Raw genomic sequence first — 23,455 nt, forward strand, 5'->3', positions numbered from 1 at the left:
CGGGTATCGATCCCCGCGAGGCATTCCCCGGGTATCGATCCCCGCGAGGCATTCCCCGGGTATCGATCCCAGCGAGGCATTCCCCGGGTATCGATCCCCGCGAGGCATTCCCCGGGTATCGATCCCCGCGAGGCATTCCCCGGGTATCGATCCCAGCGAGGCATTCCCCGGGTATCAATCCTCCCGTGTCAGTTTTCACGTGTAAGCGAACGTGGTGTCGCACTCGCTGGCGTTCAGTGTTGTGTCTGCTCACGAATCTTTTCAAGTGTCCGAAGTGCAGCTGCTGTTGTCTACCGCAGACTTATCGGGTCAGGGTCAGGTGCACTGATGCGATCCGTGCATTTCTCAGCTTATCGCACCACGAAGTATAGATTAAGGCTCCCGACATGCACATGCGCTGTAGAGCGGAGTGATTCGTGATTTTAATGGTCAGTTGCTAGGCATTCTGGATAGAACGCTCGTGTCAAGTAGATATGACCTTGACCATTCGGATACCATTCGGTACTTAATTCACCGCGTGTCGGGCAATAAGCACTATGTTCAATAGTACGCATCACATCTACGGGAGTGTATCTATGGAGTGTATTAGCCAAGCACATAGCCTATGCGTGTGCGTGGAAAAGCCCAGTCCGGTCTGAAGCTGAACTACCCTCCTTTTGATGTGTGCGAAGCAATCGGTAGATCTTGTAGCGTACCCCGCTGTACTAGGTGAATGTTCATTCCGTTTTTCATCCTTTTCCCTCCAACATGCCAATATTTTTTGTGACGCGTGCAATAACTTTACTCTCACCCTAAGGATATGAACTTGGCGCCTGTTTTAGATGGGACCTCCTACACTGTGGCAAAAAGCTACGGAAAATTCTGTAAACAGCTTGTGGTAATTCTCCGTAGCCCCCTTATCAATATTCTCCGTAGGCTCTTACAGTATTTTCCGTAGGACCGCACAGTATTCTCCGTAGGACCTTACAGTGATCTCCGTAGGACTATACAGTCTGCCAGGTCCTACGGAGAAGACTGTGCGGACTTACAGAGAATACTGTAAGAGCCTACGGAGAATATTGATAAGAGGGCTACGGAGAATCCTGGCAAAAAAATTAACAGAATTTTCCGTACCTTTTTGCCACAGTGTAGTTAAATCGTGCTAATTAGATTGTCTTGACTCTGGTCTTGACAGAGTACACAGCCGTGCACCATCGCGGAATTATTTTCGCTATCTGCTGATGCCTTACAGATAACACAAACGTCGCGTCTGAAACCGGCGTGGCTGGTCAGTGTCATGGACATCGGCGAGTGTGTTGATGTCTGGGTTGCTGAACTCGCGCAGTTCGTGTGTCTGGGACGTGCGGCATCTTTCTCCGGTGAACTTCAGTGACCAAGGGAAGCCGCTGCATTCGTCTGCAGTTCTCCAACAATGACGCTTCACCGTAAGTTGATCTGAGCCTTATTGACACGATAAAAGCGGTTTCCTGGTTTTCGCGGGATCTCCCCGGAAATCGCCCATTCCTTTACAATAGGAAAAACCAGGAAACGTTTTTACCGTGTACTGTCTCAATGGGCCTAGCTCATAATTTAATTTATTGTCGAAACTATCGGCCCTACCTCAAAGAGAACGAACACTTTTGCTTAGAGTTCTGTAATCCATGAACTCGAGGTCCCAAAGTTTGTATAGTACATACGTAATTCACACAAATGCATGCTAGGCCGAATGCCTAATTAATGCTTTCACCCTTTCAATGCCATGCTTGGCCCCGTAACTCTTAAGAAAAGAGTATATACGCTGCGGTATACAAATGCAGTGTGTACAAGTTCACGTGCGAACCCTGGAGTTACAGGGCCAAGCATGAAGATGTACGGGTGTACTTACCAATTGGGTGTAGGTAGTGGTACATGACGTAGTGTTCCTGTATATGTAAGCGTGCACTAGGACAAGCATGCGTTTGCAAGTGCTCACTTAAAAGATTGCAGCTTGTAGTTTGACAAACCGGTAATCTGAAAATGTTTCTGATATGATTTGCCTGTCGTGGCTACCATGATTTGTTGCTATTGGGCGGACCAGAGTGCACACTTTTTCAGGAAGCGGCGAGAGACCGCAAGCCGGTGTGGGCCAAGCCAAGGGTTATGGTCAATTTACCATGCGCCTCATACGCAATTTTTGTGCGCCACAGGTGGACCACTCTTCCCCACCGACGCCGACTTGTGTTCTACAAAACCCAGAAAAAGCCCGAAGCCTATAAAAAGATTTGGGCCTTACAAGGACGTCAAAGATCTTCTCGAGGTCCACATTGATCTGGTGTCAGAAGCCTTCATTCGCAGTGTTCGGGAGCAGCTTGACAAATTTCGGGCCGATGCGGCGTTTTGGGAAAGTGCGACATGCTACAGTGTGGAGGTCAAGGAGTTGAATGGCGCTGACGTCGAAGTGCACTTCGACGCGTCCAAGTACGTGTGGGACGAAGAGAGGCGGTTTCTGTTCCACAACCTGGTGTTTCTCACTCAGAATCACATGCAGGTGAGCTCACCCAGGACAGCTCTGGAGGACAGTATAGCTCAAATCTTCAATGTCAAACCAATTGGCGAAATCCACACTCCTGGTGCGGCGTAATTCTCAAGGCCTGTGAAGGTGGCCCGACCCATCATTAAGGTAACCGCAACTGGTTGGGTCGTCTATCAGTTTGGAATACATAAAAGTGGCAAAGGAAAGAACAATCGCCACTGCCGAAGGATTAGTACACTGCAAACTCAAGTGTAGGACGAGTCAACACTTGTAGGCGTAGACCAGTTTTTCCTACGCTTGCAAGTATCCACCAGTTGTATCCGACGCTTTGAAGTGTCGACTACCTGTGGCCGACGCCCAAGTATGTAGGACATTCTTTGTCCCTCGGCATACTACAAGCACAGAAGTTTCCTGTTTGCGACCCCACACTTACAGCCGTCGGACGAGCTTGTTCGACATTTGCAGGCGTCGGACCCAACTGGTCGACACTTCCAAGCGTAGGACAAACTGGTCTACGCCGAAAAGTGTCGACTTGTCGTACACTTGGATTTGCAGAGTAATTTTTGTGGTCAAACGTTGAAATCCATAAAGGAAGGTTCCTGCGGAGTTCGCAGACTTCACTCTTCAAGTATAGAGTTCTCCACATTTGTATATCATGCCGCTGTGTTAGCCACCACTGCAATTCCTGTGGCGAGTTTACTCGCCACAAATTTGGCGCTCTCTCCAGAGCGCCAAGTCTTGGCGTTCCCATCCCTGGTTTCCGGATTCCTTGCCAAAACTTGGCGTTCCATGGAGAGCGCCAAAATTTGGCGTTCCCTTCTCCAGGCCAGACCAGACCAGAACGCCAAGATTTGGCGCTGTCAATGGAACGCCATATTCTGGCGTCATGGATGCCGCACGGGACAGCAAGCACCATTCGCCTCTGGTTAAGATTGGAGTTGTAAAATTAACCGTCCTGTCGTTACCAGGATTGCATAAACTTGGCATAAGAAGTAAGACTTTACATGATGAATGTGTGCTTACAGTGTGTGGACATTTCTGTCTTCATTTTCCGCCTGTTTTTAGGCCATAGGGATGAATAGTACTTACTAGGATATGAATAGGCTGACTGTGGCAGGATGACATTTCCTTGTGTGGAGTGTGGTGATGATGTCCAGACATAAAAGTCCACTTTGAGTGGGTCCATGGGTCCATGATGGCTGGCACAAACTTAGGCTCCTTAGGCTGCTTCAAGACACTGGCCCACTGGAAGCCCTTACACCATACACTGTTTGAAACCTTGAGATAATGTTTGGTATCGAAAAGGCACTTCATTGCCTTAGAAAACTAGCCGAGCCCGACCAAGCGTGACAAAAACCGATTGTCACAGTCCGAGTTGTTACAAAACCCATCGAAAGAATCACTTTGTCTAAGTTTTGGTGCAAAACATGGAGCCATTTTCAAAACAAAATGAATCTTCTTCTTCCGTTCTTCTTCCTTGGGTCATTATACGCCCTCACCTGTTGAGCGTGCATACAGGAGAGCTATGGTGCAAATAACCCGGAACTGCATACAGTGCGTCGGCTGCTCCTGAACGCAAACACCCACCACAACTTTCGCTGCGTGAGTCCGATGGCATGAAACTTCTGTGTGCGTTTGCTTTCTTGTCTCCATTCTTTTTCTCAAATTTATTTTGCTCGTGAACAAACTCTAATATTCACATTTTTCGCGGACTTTACGTTCATAACATGGAGTTTTGCCAGGACTCTAAATTGATCTAGTTTAGGTGCATGTTCTGCATAACCTGTCTGCACTGCTGCCTCTTGTTTGTCTGAAACCATTGTGTGGAGTGAAGAAAAATGTGTGTGCTGTCTTGCTGTTGTGTGTTCTGCTTTTTGTTTCAGGTGTCCAGCTTGTGGCAGTTTGCTTGCAGCATCTTTCAATGCACCACTCACCAACTACAAGTACAGCTGCGTACAGGTGTTTGTCAGGTAATTTCAAAATGTTTTCCTCTCAAAACCTTTCTCATAACTTATTTTCTATCCCTACCACATTCACAAACTAATATTCCCCCATTGATTTTGTTAACAGGGACTCACCACCCCGTTCATTTTCTCCGCCCTGTGTCCACAAAGCCGTTCATGAAATCAAAACATCGGAAGAGCATCGGTTCACTTGGTTCCAAATAAATGTGTTATCTTTTGTCATGGATGTTTGGGCCTAGTGTGCACTTTGGTCACACTACCAGGTGAGAAAGATTATTTGCAATCAAAGGCATCTAAATTTATTTCATCAATCTTGAGCCTAGTGTCAAAATCTTATCACATTTTGTCTTTGGATTTCTTACTACTTAAATTTAAAGCAAATTTATGTCAGAGACTTTAATGAAGATAATATAAATCGTATATCAAGAAAATAATGAGAGTAGAAAGAACAAATATTTCAATCAATTGCCTTCTATTCTTAGAGAAACTGTTTGTTTTCTTTTTTTGTCCAAGTCTTTTGAGTCTCAGCACAGTTGAATTCATGTACTATTTCTTTTAAAACCCTCATTATGCTTCCATATGCATAACTTATGTTCCATCCCTGTGTTCACAACTTAATAATTCCCATTAATTTTGTTAACAGGGAATCACTGCCCCATTCACTGTCTCCACCCGCAGCGCATCAAATCAAGACTACCGTATGTGCATCAGTTTGCTTGTTTCCAAATAAATGTGTGATGTTTAGTTTTTATCAGTTGTGTCTCCTTAGATATATGGAAGGGGATTATTTGGGCCGTGCCTTTTTGAGATGAATAAAAGATGTTTTTAAATGTATGTTTATTTTTGTACTTGAACTCCTACCTCAAATAAAAGAGCACAGCCAATTATTTACATAGTAAAATAGATTGAGCTTTGGTGAGAAAAATATGAGATCTATTATAAATTTTACATCCTTATTAGAATTACAATAGTTCATCTAGTAAAATCTGGGCAAAACTTAGCAATTAATCTTCAGTGTCATGCACATGCAATATCACAACAGATCAGCCACGTTCTATGTCCTACAACATTATGATAAAGAAAAACTTTTGCGTGGCACAGAAATATAGCTAGCACCTACACTTTTGATGAAGGGAAGGTGGTGATGGTGCAGCAACTGGGAGACTGGCATCACATCCAAGTTAAAGCCAGTTAGATTACCAACTTTAAATGCTTTCAGCTCTCTTTCATAGGAGTATGTCTTCAACTGTCTGAAGACAAAAGCAACCTTTCCTTGGTATCCATAGATGGCAAGGAGATTGCCAAAAAGTGGAACTGGACTAGAAAGGGAGGTGATGAAAGCAGAGTTCTTTCGGTATTTCACCCCATTAACTTTGCATACCTTGTAAACACTGATATTGTCATTAAGAGAAATGCCAGGGAATACTCGAGAAATAAGCTGCTGGTGATGAACAGGTACGGCCTTCACCAACTTCCTGACAGGGGCACCCAAAGAACTTCCTTCTTTTAGATATGGTTCGTTTCTCTTGGTACTTATCATCATCAACGCAGCCTGGTGTCTTTGATGATACTTGGAAAATGTCCCTGCTAAGTTCTTGAACGAACGCAAGATGCGGCACAGCCTTTTGAAGAAAGCGTGCTTTGACTCATATCTGGAAGAGAGCAAACGTAAGAGTTAGTCATTAAGTACAATAGATAATGATGATTGCTTTTCTTTCATGAATAATGGAAAATTTTTCTACACCATTTATGATTTAATTGTTTCTTTGTTACTTTCAAATAAAATTTATTAGGACTAGTTCACTTTTAGTATAACTCTACTTGTATACATTTTTATGTTTGATTCTCTTTGTGAATATTAAGTGAAACACAAGCAATTACATAGCCCAAGCAGAGCATTTTCTCTAGTATATTTGCAGAACAATAATTTAAGAGAAAAAAGAACACTTATTTAGAGCAAAAAAAAAGTTCAATCAATAGATAAAAATTATAAACATACCTGAAACACCAGTGCTGTGTAGGAGGCCCAAACAGTAGAATTTGGGTGGCCTGGTGGATTTCAAAATGGAGTTTTGGGATTTCAAAGCCAGGATACAGAGATTTGAAAAGCAGGTGATGCTCTGTTGTCATGGATCGAACTCTTTCAACATCAACAAGTCTTATGGCTCTGGACATTAGGAGATCCAGTAATTCCAATCTTAGGATGAAACAGTCCAAGTTTCTCTGAGCACAAACAGACTCCATCTTTCCACTTACCATGTTTTTTTTCCTTAAAACAAAAGGTAACATGTAAGCAAGACTCAATGTTTCTGAAGCTGACTGCCTGAGTTTCTTCTTATCCAGATGATCCTTTTCAATATGTGCAGGCTTGTTGACTCCAAAATACTTGCTAAATAAGGCAATTCTCTGATTGATTGTGGAGAGTGACATTTTCCCACTTTCAATTACATGTAATAGTAATAGACAAATTTCAAGGCGCAGTGTACCTTCAATTGTGTCATGCATGAGATCTTGTGGAAAACATTTTGTCACGTCACACAAAGGGATATCCATAAACACACTCCTTGAGTTGATACCATAGGTGACCGATGGATCCCTCTCATTCCTGTTACCTTGTGTTCTTCTAAATTCCAAAACTTCATTTACTTGATTGATGTGACTTTGGTAAGATCTAGCAGGGAACTTTGATTCATCAAAGTATTTGTACAAGTCTTCTTTGGGCGCAAGACACTGCCTACAGACCTTGTTGGCAAAGTGACTTTCCTTAAAACCTGCTAAACTAGCAGCAGCAGGATTGTCACCTGAGTTGAAAACCAGAATTGCATGAAACTTTCTTCTTTCATTGTTGATATCAAAATTCACTCCATTGTACAAACTCTTCATACTGTCCACAAAGTCTTTCATAATTCTAGTGAATGAATACTTCTTTAGAACACTGGTTTTTATCACTCCTAGAAGAAATATTGATTGAACTGATGATCTCAAATTAGGATAAATATTGAGTAAAGTCCAATAAATGAAAGTAACACCATGATCGGCACTTTTACTGCTTGCAGTGTCAGTCACACCCACTCCATCTGTGTAAGTGCCAACACCCAGAGTCTTTGGATTGGCTTGCACAACAGGATGGTTTTGATAATAATAGGAATCAAGTGGAGAAGTAAATACACCCTCCTCAACTGGTAGAGGGTTATCCACACAGTTTAAGATCTCAGGACAGGAGAGCACTTGCTGCAGGGATGGGATAAATGGTACCCAATATCCATAATCAACATCGATGTCCACTTGTCTGTTGCCTCGCATAACAGTCGTCTTCAGAAATACTTCTTTCTCTGGGGGAACTAAGCTACTTTTCGTTTTTATATAGGAATCCAATTTGCTGATGGTATTAATTTCTTCGAAGATTGAGTATCCTCTGGACGTTCTGATGACATCGTGGATTTCTGAGAGGCCCAGAGCCCCATCCAGTCCACATTTGTTGGAGAACTTTTCCTGCAAAGAAGTGAGGAGGATGAGGAATTGACAATGCTAAAAACAAGACCATTTAAATATACACAATAGGCAAGAATTGTGATGCATACCTCAAGCACTTGCAGGACTCCATCTAATATGGCATCTACACCTTTTATGACATTATCAACAATAGTTCGGGTGGCAGTGTTGAGTGCGTCAATCTTAATAAGCAGCTCCGCAACTTTGAATTGCAAATCCTCTTGTAGTAAATCCATAGCTGCATAGCTGAAAAACACAATAACAACTGTTAGTTTAACAACCAGACGCACATTATAGTTTGTAGCAGTGTAGTGAATGCATAGTCATTGACTTATTTAGAAACTAAGAAACGTATAGAGAAAATTCTTGAATTTTGTAGAGCAAACTTAAGTTTGAATAACCTCTCCATCGAGAAAGCAAGTCTCCATAAAACTCTTTCTTTGTTTGTGTACATATTCCTAACCAACAAAACATATGAGGAGCGAAAACATAAGCAGATAGCCGTACTTACAGTGATAAGACGCCTTTGATAGAATTAGGAGTTTTGATTCAACACAGCACGATAGGAAAATGGCATTGTGATATGCGTCATTGTTCTTTAAGATGTTCTGTATGCTCAGAACACGCCACCTCCCGCCCACACCACCTTCCAGACCCCTCCTCTTCCCCTCCCTACCCCGCTTCCCCTCTGGCCCATGTCTCAATGCTGCCAACTGTAGACTCCACGAAGTGCTACAAAACATAACACTTAAGCATTAGTTTGATCATTGATGCGCAAATTTTTTAAAAATGAGTTTATCAATTAAAAAATACCTTGAATGAAGGATACCAATGAAACACGGTTCGTTTTGAAAGCTGCTTTGCATTTCCATAGTTGGTATGTGCTTGGTGCGTAAATTTAAAACGGCTGAAACGGTTTTAACTTATCACTGTCAGGTCTGGTTTGGTTTGCTGAAAGAAATCTCCCTTTGCGTATTTCTGAGATATTTGTGAGAAATGGCAAACATCAGTGTTTTACTGCAAGTTGAGAATCGATCAATAGTTTTAGATCTTGAGGACAACTTGTATTTCACTCTAGACAAGTCATTCAAAGACTACTGCAAAAGTGACTGTGCCCTTGCAAACAGACTTAAGGTTTATGCACCAATCTACAAAGCAAAGAATCCTTTATTTGGCAACAACGTTACAGAGCTTATACGTCACCTGCCTCTTGTAGATAAACAAGAAGTCTTTGTTGAATGGTGTTCATTGCAAGTTCAGGTAAGTAGGGGCCAAAGCCACTCATGTTGACAAGCCATATAATTTTTTTCTCAACACAATATTTTACCAACTTGCAGGAAAATACGCCAGGAACTAGTAGGGAGAGTGGACAAGTGAGTGCAGGGTACAGTTTTTAGGCTTGGCAAGGGCTTGCATTCATGACTATCAATCGGTCTAAATTATTCTTATTTCTCTATAGGTGGTCCCACAATGTGGGCATCACATCACATCACATCACATCACATCACTAACGTCACTATGCGGGATGGGGATAGAATGATAGTCAACACTCCAGGGCCAAGAAATACCAATTCCAAAGACAAAATATTTTTTTGCAGCAAAAATGGTGTTCTTTTTCCTTTGATAATGAGCATTTTTAACGAATTGATGTCGGGGACTACTTTCTGGGCCAACCACACTCCTCCGCCCAGAGCGCCTATCGCTTTATTTTCTTTGATAATGACCGCTTGCGTAAACAGAAGAATTTTTGAAGTCCCAAATACGTTTTTTTGTATCCCTGTGGCATTTCACGAACAAAATCTGTGGTTTACCTTGAGCAATAACCAAACAAAACAACCCTTTTCTGCTGGATCGAGGCGACGTAGTTCTCCGTCTCTACGCGAGATGGCGCTGGCAGAGCGGTAGAGCACGTATGGATACGCGCAGGACGATGCGCCGGCACCGGGGAGCCGAGCGCCGACCCGAAGTGCCGGTTCGGCGCTCAGCGCTCGGCACTTCGGTTCGGAGGCCCACCGTGGCGCCCCTGGCGGGGAAGGCGAGAAGCCTGCCGAGACACGAAACCAGCGCGCGTCCTAAATGCTGTGTTGATTATTCATTTTATAATTTTGATTGGAGCAATTGTTTGTACTTGTTGTACTATGACTTGAGTTTAGAAACTCCAATAATGATCTTGGCCTCCTTGAGAGATAATACTTGTTACATTTTATGAATGTTTGAATTGTTTTATTCGATATTTTTTTATCGTAAATACATATTTGATGTGATTTGAAGTAAAGTGAGGTGGTGAACAGTTATGTCACTTAACCAATACATACATACCGCTAGTACATTACTCAGCATCAGCAACAAAACAGTCATAATTAAAAGCAGTACTCAATACCCAAAAGAAAGGTTAATATGAGGTAAACACACATTTTCACTAGATTTCCAGACAACTTGTCGACTGAAGACAACTTGGGGCATAAATGGTTCGCGAGAGACTCTTCTTTTATGGCCGCAGGCTGCGCCTGTATTGGCCAGTAAATGGTTCGAAATTTCGTGATTTGGGACTTCTCCGGTCTGATCCTCATTTTCCTTTGAAAGATTCCCATCCGCCCGAATAGCAATAATCAGGCGCATCTTCCCGCCTCCGAGCCGAGCGCCGAACCGAAGTGCTGAGCGCCGAGCGCCGAACCGGCACTTCGGGTCGGCGCTCGGCGCCCCGGTGCCGGCGCATCGTCCTGCGCGTATCCATACGTGGTAGAGCCGCCCGGCTAACAAGTGAAGAGCGAAAAGCTGTGAGTATCGACGACGCCCGTTGTCGCCGCTCGTTCGTCCGTTGTAAGATTATCTCTCTCGAGAGAAGAATCCTGTTGAAGAATCCTGTTGAAGAATCCTTACGAGGTGAGTCAAGTGATTGTGAAGTGAAAGAGCGTAAGTGACTTTGTCCGCTGCGTGGCTGGCCCGATGCCTGTGTGGCCGGCTCGCCTGCCGCGGCCGGCGGCTCGCTGCTGCGGTTGCAGGATGATGTCTCAGTCGTGGATTGTATGGCGCGTCGGTTTATGATATTCAAACCTTTTGGGCTTAGAAAACTACTTCTTGAATGCATACCAACAATACTGATCTTTTCTGATAATGGTTCCCAATAAAGCGGGCCAGGCAGGCTGTCAGTTAGGCTTTGCCCGCGCTGGCCGCCATGGCACCCCAGCCCCACCCATTGGGATGGGAGAAAGATGGCGTCCAACCGGCACTGTCGATATCCCACGCGCCTTCCCCCATGACAGTCTCTCGCGCAAAGAGTAGCTGTGTTTTTGCCGATTTTTCCTCATTGCATTATCCAAGCAAGAATTCATTTAAAATTTGTTTCCGAAAAAAAAAATCCAATGTTCAATTGGATCCTAACCTACTCCAATGAATGGCACTACACACTTGAAGAAATCAAATTTTATGGTGACATTGCTTCAAAAGAAAAAAAAAACTAGACGTGTTTATATAATTTTTTTTATTTTTGATCAAGCTAAAATCATGTCAGCTCAATCATAGATGTACATTGTTTCTGCATTTTTAATGAAACTTTATGTGCTTAAAGAAATATTGTTCTGTCAGCAGCAATGGAGACCGATTCTTCTGCTGCATCAGAAGGAAGACAGAAGAGGGCTCCCAAGAGATATTTAAACAGCCCAAGCCTCATTGCTGTGGTGCAACACCACCCAGTTCTGTGGAATCCAAACTTGCCAAATTATCATATCTCGTCAGCCAGGACCGCTGCCTGGGAGGCAGTATCGTCACGTTTCCTCGATTCCTCACGTAAGTAACGACTCAAATGACCCCTTTAGTTTTTATTTATGTATCTTTATCAAAACTTAGATTTGTATAACCACCATCTTTTCTCATTTCTCCTTGTGTTATTTACAGCTCAAGAGTGTTCAGAGAAATGGCAGTCGCTTAAGAAAGCGTTGGCCACAAGCAAAAGACGGCAGCCCAAGTCAGGTGCTGCAGCATCAAAGAAGTCCAAGCCTTACTTATACGCCAAAAACATGTCATTTCTGGAGGGCTGTGTAATTAATGATAGGCAGGACTCAAGTCTGCTGCCTGTTCACAGCGATGATGACTCAATCTCCATTGCGTCAACAAATGCAATGGAGTACTCAATGATACAACAGGATTCTGATGATATGAAGAGGCGAGGCCTCTTTCTCTCAAGGGTCCAATCTAATTCCCAGTCCATTCATTCAGCCTCTACTCTATTGGATGGCAATGTTGACCAGAATGAAAAGGTAGATTCATTTTCTTATTTAATTAGTTAATGTTACCATTTATGCATAAATGTATGTGCTTCCAGGTTGAGAAATATTTGGCATCTGCGGCATCATCGCCTACTTCATGTTTTGATCAGACATTAGACCTGAAGACTGTTAAGAAAAATCCAACTAAAATGAATAAAGATGAAGCAAACAAGGAAAACGTTGTCCCAGCAAAGAAGCAGGTGATGATTTCATTTCATTTTTAATTTTTTATTTAAAATTTTTTTTGGTCTGGTGTCATATGTTTTTAAGGGGGCTCATACATGTTAAAAGCACTTTTTTTAAAAAAAATTTTGATGTAGACGGATTAAGATTTTACAATTTCTGTGTTAAAATCCTTTTAGATAATTGAGTAAGCTTCATTTTGGCTTAAGGGAAAGTGACTTTGGACATTTTTTGGAGATTTAGTCGAAACGTTTAAAATTTTGCTTCTCGTAAGATTTTGTTTGCATACTTGCTCAGATCTGTGGGGATAAAATCAGGGAGACTCATCCCCAGTAGTGTCATAGAATTGACTAGAATGGGCTTTATATCTGCAATAGTTTTCAAGATAAAAAATAAAAACAATTTTTTTAACAATTTTTTAAACAAATTTTTCAACAAAAAATTGTTTTTATTTTTTTTCTTGAAAACTATTGCAGATATAAAGCCCATTGTAGTCAATTCTATGACACTACTGGGGATGAGTCTCCCTGATTTTTTCCCCACAGATCTGAGCAAGTATGCGAACAAAATCTTACGAGAAGCAAAATTTTAAACGTTTCGACTAAATCTCCAAAAAATGTCCAAAGTCACTTTCCCTTAAGCCAAAATGAAGCTTACTCAATTATCTAAAAGGATTTTAACACAGAAATTGTAAAATCTTAATCCGTCTACATCAAAATTTTTTTTAAAAAAAGTGCTTTTAACATGTATGAGCCCCCTTAAAGTCACTGCTTCCATTTGCAGAAAAAAATTGTTCCCAAAAAAATTGTGAAGGCGTCAAAGGTGGTTCCCCAAAAATTGGTAGATTTTGATTCTGAAGAGGAGGAGTTACAGGTACAAGAATATTAATTATTGCAGTATCTATATATTAAAGCCACACACTATAAAACTTTTATTTTTCTGCTACAACAGGATGAAGACATTCAAGATGAGAAAATATCAAAGAAAGTAGCTCGGCAAAGAGAATTGGAGTCCAGAAGAGAGCAACAATGTCTATCCATTAGAAGAAAGATCCAGGCGTCTAACAGACATCCTCTTCATCCTATTAATAGCCAGGAAGTGGCCAACAACAACCTTGATGCTATAGTTATCAAAGAACTGACGAAGCGAGATGATGCTGCGACATATTTTGCTCTATCTTTAGTGGATTATTTAAGGGAGCTGAGGCCAGTGACCTTAATCGACACGAAAGTGAAGTTCCTTGAAATAATCAAAGGTGCCCGACTTAAAGAAGAGTGTCGGCAGAATGCAGACAAAGAGGTTTGTAGTAATTCCATTGTTTAATGCACTTTCCTGCTATTTGCATTTCTTAGTTAATTTGAGTTGACTCCTACCAACAGGATGACATTGACACCTTATTAAATTGCTCTGAAGATAAGATTGTTATACGTAAATTTGAGCTGTGTGTCAAAGTAGGAGACTTGAAAACCCTCTCTCCTGGGGGTTGGCTGAATGATATGGTAAAAAATGACTGTTCATTTGATTGTTTCATTTCAGCTTGTTACTTTTCTCAATGAGTTTTCCTTTACAGGTGGTTGATTTCTACTTTAAATTGATTCAGAATGAATGCAATTCTGTTTATGCATTCACTGCATTTTTCTTCCCAAAACTTTCTGCATGTGGCTATGATGATGTTAGCGACTGGACTAAGAAAGTGAGCAGCAGTAGTTTATATACACCACAACTTTATTTTTTATTTCCAAATCTGTTTACATTTATCTGTTTACTTTATCCCCAGGTTGATATTTTTGCCTATGACTTGCTAATGGTCCCTGTGTTCCTTCATGGGAACCACTGGGCTCTTGCTGTGATTGACAATGTTAATCATCAAATTAGGTACTACGACAGCTTGAATGGTCCGCATAATGTTGCCTCAAATGTAAGCGTTGCTGTGTTATATATTATCATTTAGTGTTGTTACTGCTCTAAGAAAATTTGTCCTGTAACATTCCATTCTTATTTACAGATCTTACTTCAATACCTTGATCTTGAAATGCTCATGAAAAAAGATGCAATCTTTGAGCGGAATGCCTGGACCACAATTAAGATGGAGGTACAGTACTTAAAATGTTGCAGATGACTGAGGCCAGCTTATTTCATGTTATTTAATTGTGTATTGTATATTCTCCAGAACATCCCCATGCAAACCAATGGATATGACTGTGGGATGTTTGTTTGTATGTTTGGAGAGTATGAAGGAAGGCGAGCCACAGTAGACTTCACTCAAGACGACATGGTTACATTAAGAAGGAAGGTAATGAGGAGTATAGCAATTGGTAGGCTGGTGTGATGAGAATTTAATGAAATGTGGAGGTTCTTGCCACACAAAGTTTTTGTGATAAGAGTCTTATGTCTTATGTGAATTTAATGTTTTTATTTTGTGTTGTCACAAATATAGTTCCTAGGATGTCATGGTTTTGATGTAGTTCTTAAGCAATGGTATGTAATGCTTATCTAATTCAATTTAATGAAATGTGGAGTTGGACTCCCCAAATTTGTCAGCTTTGCCAAAGCTTTTGTCATAGTTTAAACATTTAGATGAGACAATTCTGTATTTTTTCTTGCTAAAAGAATGGGTGGGTTCATTCATTTTTACTTCCTACTTATGGTCATATGCTATTTTCCTTTTGTAACAACAAACTTTATTTTAATTTCGCTGCGAGGTGATAAGTGAAAAGTTTCCAAGGAAGACTTGGGAAGGGAGATAGGGGTCTCAGTTGTGATATTCCTTCTAGATTGTCTTTGTATTAATGCTTTTGTGCTGTGAAGGTTTCAAAGTCATAATGCCAAAGGGGCATGTCTCACATTGTTTAGTTCCTAGGATGTCATGGTTTTGATGTAGTTCTTAAGCAATGGTATGTAATGCTTATCTAATTCAATTTAATGAAATGTGGAGTTGGACTCCCCAAATTTGTCAGCTTTGCCAAAGCTTTTGTCATAGTTTAAACATTTAGATGAGACAATTCTGTATTTTTTCTTGCTAAAAGAATGGGTGGGTTCATTCATTTTTACTTCCTACTTATGGTCATATGCTATTTTCCTTTTGTAACAACAAACTTTATTTTAATTTCGCTGTGAGGTGATAAGTGAAAAGTTTCCAAGGAAGACTTGGGAAGGGAGATAGGGGTCTCAGTTGTGATATTCCTTCTAGATTGTCTTTGTATTAATGCTTTTGTGCTGTGAAGGTTTCAAAGTCATAATGCCAAAGGGGCATGTCTCACATTGTTTAGTTCCTAGGATGTCATGGTTTTGATGTAGTTCTTAAGCAATGGTATGTAATGCTTATCTAATTCAATTTAATGAAATGTGGTGTTGGACTCCCCAAATTTGTCAGCTTTGCCAAAGCTTTTGTCATAGTTTAAACATTTAGATGAGACAATTCTGTATTTTTTCTTGCTAAAAGAATGGGTGGGTTCATTCATTTTTACTTCCTACTTATGGTCATATGCTATTTTCCTTTTGTAACAACAAACTTTATTTTAATTTCGCTGCGAGGTGATAAGTCAAAAGTTTCCAGGGAAGACTTGGGAAGGGAGATAGGGGTCTCAGTTGTGATATTCCTTCTAGATTGTCTTTGTATTAATGCTTTTGTGCTGTGAAGGTTTCAAAGTCATAATGCCAAAGGGGCATGTCTCACATTGTTGTTATATTTATTATTATTTATTGTTATAATATAATGGGAAGTCACTGGTTGTTTCACTCCCCTTGCCATGATTTGTTGAGATGTCATGATATTTTTTCTCTGTGTTCTAGGCAGACTTACTGTAATTTTTGATAATTTGTTGAGTGACTTCTTAGTGACACAGTTATAGAGATGGTTTCCTATTCTTGTAAAGTGTTACCTATAATACCTTAAATGATTCTTGCACGTAATATTTGCTGTATTTATTTCTTGTCCAATAGTTCACCAATTGCACATAATAGCATACAACCAAATAAATACATAATGCCATCAATGCCACAAAATTTAATTCAGGACACTGCAGTAGCTAAGCCTACAAAGTTCAGTCAATTGCTCCCCTCATCTCTTTCACACTCTTTATTGCATGTCTTTGCATTTCTCCTCAGTTCTGGTCACATCATCTAATAACTTAAGTTTTCCTTTTACAGGGTTTTCGCACTTTCGAAATGCTAAATAAATCAATACATCAATGCCACTAAATTACATTACACTCACAAGGGAATATATTCAGGTGATACACTCCGAATTTGTTCCAAATTTTTTTTTTTGAGAAGCTTTATATAGAAAAAGACATTCTATGTAGATAAAGAATGCACCCCACAGTTAGTGCCAAGATACATATCCACACCCTTTCCGAATTTTTTTTAAACCTAGAAACGGGGTAAAATGGCCCATGTTATTGCATGCAAACAACAGATTTTGATCTTAATTCAGCAGTCCATTCAAATATGAACTCAAAATGATCTGCAACCAAAACATTTCGATATTCGAAACTGTCCAATACACAGGAAAAAGGCTCATTTTACCCCGTTTTTGGTTTAAAAAATTAGGCACGGGAGTGGATATATACCTTGGCACCAACTTTGGCGTGTATTCTTTATAAACTATATAAAACTACTCAGAAAAAAAATTGGAAAGAATTTGGAGTGTAAATATGTTCCCTTGTCAGTAGCTAAGCCTACAAAATATGCAGTCAGTTGAGAGACTTGACAAACGCCTTCTTCCACTGCCAAGGGATTTCATTTTCAATGAAGTAGTCAATCAGTGATTCCCTCATCTCTTCACACTCTTCCATTTCTTCACATTCCTCTTCCTCAGCTGTGGCCACATCATCTTTTAACCTAAGGTACACTTCTTTTTCTTTTTCAGGGTCTTCACACTTCCAACGCTCATCAACCAGGCGACGTTTAGGAGGTATACTCTCAATGTCATTTAGGTGGAAGTTATGAAGTGCACAACAGGCCAGTGTCGCATAGTGTGCTGTTGTCCTTGTTGCTTCAATTGGTCCCTTGAAAATTCCATAGCGTTGGTACAAAATCCCAAAGGCATCTTCAACTGATCGTCTCCCTCTTGAAAAGCGGTAGTTGAACACTCGTTCTGGAGGTCCAAGGAATTTCCCCTTGAACGGATTCAGCAGATACTGCTGGCGTTCAAACGCTCCGTCCCCAGCCACATAAAATGGTAACTTTTTTGTGAGACCTTCCACTCTGCAAGGTGGAGGAACGTGGAGCTTGCCTTCGCGTAGCAGCTTTCCAAACTCACATCTATGGTACACATTGCCATCTCCACGTTTCCCACTAGCTCCAACATCCACATAAACAAATCTTTGTTTGGCGTCAGCAACTGCCATTAGGATAATACTGAAGAACTTCTTATAATTAAGAAATCTTGACCCAGAATGTGCAGGCGCCTGATGAAATAATTAAGAGAGAATGAAAACCAAATAAGCCATTTCAATTGGAAAATTTCATTTTGTAAAGTAAATATATACGAACCTTGATGTGTACATGCTTGCCATCAATCACAGAGATGCAATGTGGAATGTCCCACATGACTTCGAATTCAGCTGCTTTCTTAAGCCAAAAGTCTTCCGTCATTGGTTCAAACACAAGGGGCTTGAGTACTTCCCAAATCACAGTGCACGTTTCAAGAACTATGGCCCCAATTGCCTGGCCAGACACCAAGAAAAGGTATGAGAGGCTGTCAAAACAGTCCCCACTTGCAAGAAATCTGGAAAGAAGAGTCTCATAGAAGCAAAATTCTTTAACCATTATGGTGCACAGCAATGTATAAAAAAATGTTACCTCAAAGTTATGGCGAGTCTTTCTCCTGGGCAAATTGACTTTCGCCACGACCTTTTCTGAAGGTAGGGTCCAACAAGCCCTAAGAGTTTATCAAATGATGCAGGTGTCATGCGGAAAAAGTTGTAAAAGCGTTCTGGATCTGCCTCACGCATTTTTGGGATGGTGCTGAACCAGGCACCGTGGACCTCATGATCCTGAAATATGGGTCGAACCCACCATTTTCTTGGAAGGCTAAGGACTAGCCTCCTTTGGGCATTGATCCTCCTCCTTTGAGCAAACAGTTGACGAGTGCCTTCTCTTCTGTGTACGGCATGGGCAATGCACAGCCTCATCCTACTGGCTGTGGAACAATTAATAAAGGTTGAGAAAGGTACATTACTTCCTGCAGCATTTGTAGCACCAACACCAGACATTGTCGTTACTCACTTCCAAGGAGCCTGGCTCTTCGTTTGCACAATAAGGCTGCCATGCCGAGGCTAAAGCGACCCATTGTGCCTAGGAGGTTTTGGTAAAGGAATGCTGAATAGAGAAAAAAAATATTATGTGTAAGTACATTAAGATGCCAATATATAGGCAAGTGACACCAAATGAGGTTGGTTATAGAAGAGATTTTTAAATCTTAAACCATGAAGACACTTTTTAAGCTGAATCCGATACTCCCTGCTCGAGAGACAGGGCGTGGGGTATCGTCAGTTCGGAGGGTACCTGCCGGCCATCCAGCGGGCAAAGTCATTCAGAATGCTCTTTCACATCACAATCACTTGACTCACCTCGTAAGGATTCTTCAACAGGATTCTTCTCTCGAGAGATAACTTTCAACGGACGAACGAACGGCAACAACGGGCGTCGCCGATACTCACAGCTTTTCGCTCTTCACTTGTTAGCCGGGCGGCTCTACCGCTTTGCCAGCGCCATCTCGCGTAGAGACGGAGAACTACGTCGCCTCGATCCAGCAGAAAAGGGTTGTTTTGTTTGGTTATTGCTCAAGGTAAACCACAGATTTTGTTCGTGAAATGCCACAGGGATACAAAAAAACGTATTTGGGACTTCAAAAATTCTTCTGTTTACGCAAGCGGTCATTATCAAAGAAAATAAAGCGATAGGCGCTCTGGGCGGAGGAGTGTGGTTGGCCCAGAAAGTAGTCCCCGACATCAATTCGTTAAAAATGCTCATTATCAAAGGAAAAAGAACACCATTTTTGCTGCAAAAAAATATTTTGTCTTTGGAATTGGTATTTCTTGGCCCTGGAGTGTTGACTATCATTCTATCCCCATCCCGCATAGTGACGTTAGTGATGTGATGTGATGTGATGTGATGCCCACATTGTGGGACCACCTTATCACAGGTGCCTGCCAGGTTCGCACCAAATGCAGCAGACACACTGTAAGCACATCAATCAAGAATTTAATACCTTATCCTAAATAATTTTCTACTTACGTAAAGATCATATTTAATCATATTTCAGGTCCAGCTATTCGGTTACTATTGACTTTAAAGAAATACAAAAGTACTACCCTGATGGAAAATGGGACATGTTGACAGATACAGAAAAATTAAATGAGAAAGCTCGGCTGGAAAAGCACAATCTAATAGTTAGCATGGGTAAGAACACCTCCTTTCTGTAAAAGTTGTAAAAAGAAAGTTCAGAACTTCCTTATTCCTTCTTAATATGATCTAGGTATGACAAACGCAGTTTTTACTGCAGTGGGACCAAAACCATCAACGAACAAGACACAGTCTCCAGCAAAACCATCTGGAAGCAGGAAAGGAAAGAAAAAGACTCAAACACAGAATGGAGCAGATATGGTTTTGGTAAATATGACATTCGTACACTCCTTTTAAGTTCTAATTACAATTTTGTTCAGAGTCGTGCTCTTTTTAGGTACCACCATCAAGAAAGTCAAGCCGGAAGAGAGCCATTCCCACTATTGTACAAGATGATGGCTTGGAAGATGCTGATGATCCTCTTTGCTCAAAGGAACAGGAACAAAGCACTAGCATCGGTGCAACTAAGCCTTCTGATTTACCTGCTAGTGTAAGAACTATGTATTCAAATTCAATCTCATGCAAAAGGTAATTTTGTATTCATCACACTGGGAGTCTTAACAGCCCCTCTCTTTTCAGGACAAACTTATTGAAAGCCATGTTGTTGAAGACGAGGAGGATGAATTTTTCTTTCAATTGCCGCAAAATGTGAGTACATTACTGAGGAAAAATCAAAATACTACATAATTTTAAGAAGTTTTACTGTCAATCACTACATGTTTACATTTTTTTACATAGGAAAGTACAGACAAGACAGATTTAAATGAAGATGTAAATGAAGCTGAAGTGAGTAAAAATTTTAAATCAGTTGTTGTTGTGGTTCCCAGATCAAAGTAATTTTATTTTTAAATGTCTCAATACAGGCCCTAGAAGAACCAGGGACAAGCAACAAAGATCAAGACAAAGTGAGTTTCAGATTATCCCAAGAGCAACCTTATCATTTTGTTTTCCATCAGATCTTCTCTTATAACCGTTCTGATTTCTTTTAACAGGAAAATGTTGATCCAACACAAAAACCAAAAAGAAGAAAAAGGGTATACCAAACTAGATTTTTAGACAAGCACTAACATTAACTTATTTCATTACATTTTCTAGTTTCATCCTGTAATTTTTGTGTGAAATCTAAAATTTACCTACAGCTATACATTGTTTCAGGTTCAGTTACCAAGAGAGTTTGGAAAGTACATCACTGAATTCAATGCTATGCCAACCAACATTTCAGAGGAGCTAGCAAAGGCCATACAATGTAATAAGTACAGTGTCACCGCTTTCCTCACTTTAACAAAAGAACATATTAAATCCAAAATTGGTGAGGCCAGATATCCATCTAGCTATGAGTATGACCTTGTATGTAAAGCCTTGATAAAAAAATTTCCCAATCTAGCTGACACAGACAACCCACAAGAATTTGTAAGTAAAGATATCCCATCTTGTCATTTATATGATCATTATTTTTACACTGAAACTTCATTGCTCCTTCAGGATGAACTAAAGACTAAAATTAGAAAGTCAATAAGTGGAGAAAATTACAGAAAAAATAAAGCAGAGGCTAAACGTGATTCTCAAGCAAATGAGTCTATAACATTTAATACGTAAGTCAAAAATTCTACTCTCTGAGCAATTGTCCCGACAAACTTTTGTAAGGCAACTAACACAATCTAATTTCTCACAGTGGTTCTGGAGCCAGCAGTTCTCAGTCAGCAGTCACTCTCTCAGTCTGTCCTGGAGCCAGCAGTTCACAAGTAGTAAATGAAGTGGACATTTATATTCAAGAATTGAAAGCAGGAGTAGCGTCAAGAAATAGACAGTTATTCCTTGTGAGGACAACACTCTCTAAGCGACAAGAGAGCATGACTGCTAACATGGATCTACCTATGTTAGAAGTTTTCATAAAAGAATTTCCACACTACATGGACAGTGAAATGGTATGTACAAAACCTAATCAAATTCATTTTAAAACATTTATTCATAATCTTTTAAGTTAAGATGAAGTTCTTTTATTTTAGCTGCTTTATGAGTATTCACTGGTAGTGAATAAGTTGAGTTGTGGAAAGGTAAAATCAATCAGTGATCTCCAGGAGAATGCTAAAAAACTGTTGTCATTGCTGGAGCTTCACCTTAACAACCCAAATCAAATTGATGCAATTAACTTTTTACAAAACAAGTTAGTCCCACAAAAGTATAAAAAAGAAAACCTAATATCACTCTTTACCTTTCGGCATGTAAGTATTTCTATAACTATGATAATATACTCAAATAGCTCTTTGCCTTAAATTGAAAAATTAAAAGAAAATAAATCTAGGATTCAGACCAAAATAAAAAACCACAATTTTGTTCCAGATACATGAGATTCAAGGAGATATAGGAATCCTCGGCACAACACAGCAGTTCCATTCTCCATGTGTTCTGGTGCTAGTTGATGATGGAGACACCGGGAAACTGAAAATTGTGCAATCTCTTCTGAAAATGAACAGGGGGACAATTAGTATCATGGGGCCAACAACAACAAAGACAGTAATGTTGCAGGTAATGGCACCATACTTTCTCTTTGGATTGAAATATCCCCCTGCGTATGAAAGCATATTGAGGATTTTTGAAAGGACTATACATGGATTCTTTTGTGCTGAGACACAAAAAACTAGGGCAAAAAAAGAATACAAAGAATTTGTTAATGAATTTAAAGCCTAGGGCACTTGATTGAAATATTTTTTCTTTCTACTCTCATTATTTTTGATATACGATTTATATTATCTTCATTAAAATCTCTGACATAAATTTGCTTTTAAATTTTAAATAGTAAGAAATCCAAAGATTGATGAAATAAATTTAGATGCCTTTGATTGCAAATAATCGTTCTCACCTGGTAGTGTGACCAAAGTGCACACTAGGCCCAAACATCCATGACAAAAGATAACACATTTATTTGGAACCAAGTGAACCGATGCTCTTCCGATGTTTTGATTTCATGAACGGCTTTGTGGACACAGGGCGGAGAAAATGAACGGGGTGGTGAGTCCCTGTTAACAAAATCAATGGGGGAATATTAGTTTGTGAATGTGGTAGGGATAGAAAATAAGTTATGAGAAAGGTTTTGAGAGGAAAACATTTTGAAATTACCTGACAAAAACCTGTACGCAGCTGTACTTGTAGTTGGTGAGTGGTGCATTGAAAGATGCTGCAAGCAAACTGCCACAAGCTGGACACCTGAAACAAAAAACAGAACACACAACAGCAAGACAGCACACCATTTTTCTTCACTCCACACAATGGTTTCAGACAAACAAGAGGCAGCAGTGCAGACAGGTTATGCAGAACATGCACCTAAACTAGATCAATTTAGAGTCCTGGCAAAACTCCATGTTATGAACGTAAAGTCCGCGAAAAATGTGAATATTAGAGTTTGTTCACGAGCAAAATAAAATTTTAGAAAAAAAAATGGAGACAAGAAAGCAAACGCACACAGAAGTTTCATGCCATCGGACTCACGCAGGGGAAAGTTTTGGTGGGTGTTTGCGTTCAGGAGCAGCCGACGCACTGTATGCAGTTCCGGGTTATTTGCACCATAGCTCTCCTGTATGCACGCTCAACAGGTGAGGGCGTATAATGACCCAAGGGAAAAAGAACGGAAGAAGAAGATTCATTTTGTTTTGAAAATGGCTCCATGTTTTGCACCAAAACTTAGACAAAGTGATTCTTTCGATGGGTTTTGT

The 23,455-nt window shown here is 40.4% G+C and overlaps 5 protein-coding genes across 9 annotated transcripts in view; 3 read left to right on the forward strand and 2 right to left on the reverse strand.

Moving 5' to 3' along the window:
- Positions 1-1,252: 1,252 nt before the first annotated feature.
- The window catches only part of LOC117642401 (NFX1-type zinc finger-containing protein 1-like), a 38,350-nt gene continuing 16,147 nt past the window's right edge, over positions 1,253-23,455 (forward strand). For 2 of the 4 annotated variants that reach the window (XM_034380565.1, XM_034380566.1), the window contains exons 1-2: positions 1,253-1,424; positions 2,166-2,506. In XM_034380565.1, the coding sequence (XP_034236456.1) occupies positions 1,412-1,424; positions 2,166-2,506 (354 nt within the window). In that variant the 5' untranslated portion in view covers positions 1,253-1,411. The remainder of the gene's footprint in view (positions 1,425-2,165; positions 2,507-23,455) is intronic. The other 2 variants (XM_034380564.1, XM_034380567.1) reach the window with 1 other exon arrangement.
- On the reverse strand, positions 5,172-7,988 carry LOC117642407. The gene is made up of 2 exons (XM_034380590.1): positions 6,455-7,988; positions 5,172-6,107 (listed from the first exon to the last, which is right to left on the reverse strand). Exons 1-2 carry the CDS (start codon positions 7,756-7,758, stop codon positions 5,525-5,527), a joined length of 1,887 nt encoding a protein of 628 aa, XP_034236481.1. The 5' UTR covers positions 7,759-7,988; the 3' UTR covers positions 5,172-5,524.
- LOC117642403 lies at positions 7,999-22,439 on the forward strand. 2 transcript variants are annotated; one of them, XM_034380570.1, is made up of 15 exons: positions 7,999-9,207; positions 9,285-9,320; positions 19,546-19,583; positions 19,666-19,802; positions 19,879-20,012; positions 20,083-20,235; positions 20,325-20,393; positions 20,484-20,531; positions 20,609-20,650; positions 20,738-20,779; positions 20,901-21,155; positions 21,228-21,337; positions 21,418-21,670; positions 21,752-21,967; positions 22,086-22,439. In XM_034380570.1, the coding sequence occupies exons 1-15, from the start codon at positions 8,944-8,946 to the stop codon at positions 22,431-22,433; spliced, it is 2,145 nt and encodes a 714-aa protein (XP_034236461.1). In that variant the 5' UTR covers positions 7,999-8,943; the 3' UTR covers positions 22,434-22,439. The 2 variants fall into 2 exon arrangements, with proteins under 2 accessions (XP_034236461.1, XP_034236460.1); XM_034380569.1 differs by having other exon boundaries at positions 20,901-21,337.
- LOC117642408 (ubiquitin-like-specific protease 1) lies at positions 10,888-16,307 on the forward strand. Its single transcript, XM_034380592.1, has 10 exons — positions 10,888-11,733; positions 11,842-12,203; positions 12,269-12,412; positions 13,179-13,268; positions 13,347-13,694; positions 13,775-13,894; positions 13,966-14,088; positions 14,173-14,313; positions 14,401-14,487; positions 14,566-16,307. The coding sequence occupies exons 1-10, from the start codon at positions 11,538-11,540 to the stop codon at positions 14,722-14,724; spliced, it is 1,770 nt and encodes a 589-aa protein (XP_034236483.1). The 5' UTR covers positions 10,888-11,537; the 3' UTR covers positions 14,725-16,307.
- Positions 17,071-17,785, reverse strand: LOC117642430 (protein ALP1-like). Its single transcript, XM_034380657.1, has one exon. It carries the CDS (start codon positions 17,744-17,746, stop codon positions 17,090-17,092), a length of 657 nt encoding a protein of 218 aa, XP_034236548.1. The 5' UTR covers positions 17,747-17,785; the 3' UTR covers positions 17,071-17,089.

This window comes from Thrips palmi, unplaced genomic scaffold (genome assembly GCF_012932325.1).
Source record: "Thrips palmi isolate BJ-2018 unplaced genomic scaffold, TpBJ-2018v1 HiC_scaffold_16, whole genome shotgun sequence".
Lineage (NCBI taxonomy): Eukaryota > Metazoa > Arthropoda > Insecta > Thysanoptera > Thripidae > Thrips > Thrips palmi.

Coding starts and splice junctions, on each gene's coding strand:
- LOC117642403 (XM_034380569.1), top strand. CDS start 8,944: ATGGCAAACATCAGTGTTTTACTGCAAGTTGAGAATCGATCAATAGTT. Junction 20,394..20,483: donor TCTTTCAATTGCCGCAAAAT/GTGAGTACATTA, acceptor TTTTTTACATAG/GAAAGTACAGACAAGACAGA. Junction 21,671..21,751: donor ACTACATGGACAGTGAAATG/GTATGTACAAAA, acceptor CTTTTATTTTAG/CTGCTTTATGAGTATTCACT.
- LOC117642408 (XM_034380592.1), top strand. CDS start 11,538: ATGGAGACCGATTCTTCTGCTGCATCAGAAGGAAGACAGAAGAGGGCT. Junction 13,269..13,346: donor CTGAAGAGGAGGAGTTACAG/GTACAAGAATAT, acceptor CTGCTACAACAG/GATGAAGACATTCAAGATGA. Junction 13,695..13,774: donor GGCAGAATGCAGACAAAGAG/GTTTGTAGTAAT, acceptor TCCTACCAACAG/GATGACATTGACACCTTATT.
- LOC117642407 (XM_034380590.1), bottom strand. CDS start 7,758: ATGCGAGGCAACAGACAAGTGGACATCGATGTTGATTATGGATATTGG. Junction 6,108..6,454: donor ACACAGCACTGGTGTTTCAG/GTATGTTTATAA, acceptor GCTCTCTTCCAG/ATATGAGTCAAAGCACGCTT.
- LOC117642430 (XM_034380657.1), bottom strand. CDS start 17,746: ATGGCAGTTGCTGACGCCAAACAAAGATTTGTTTATGTGGATGTTGGA.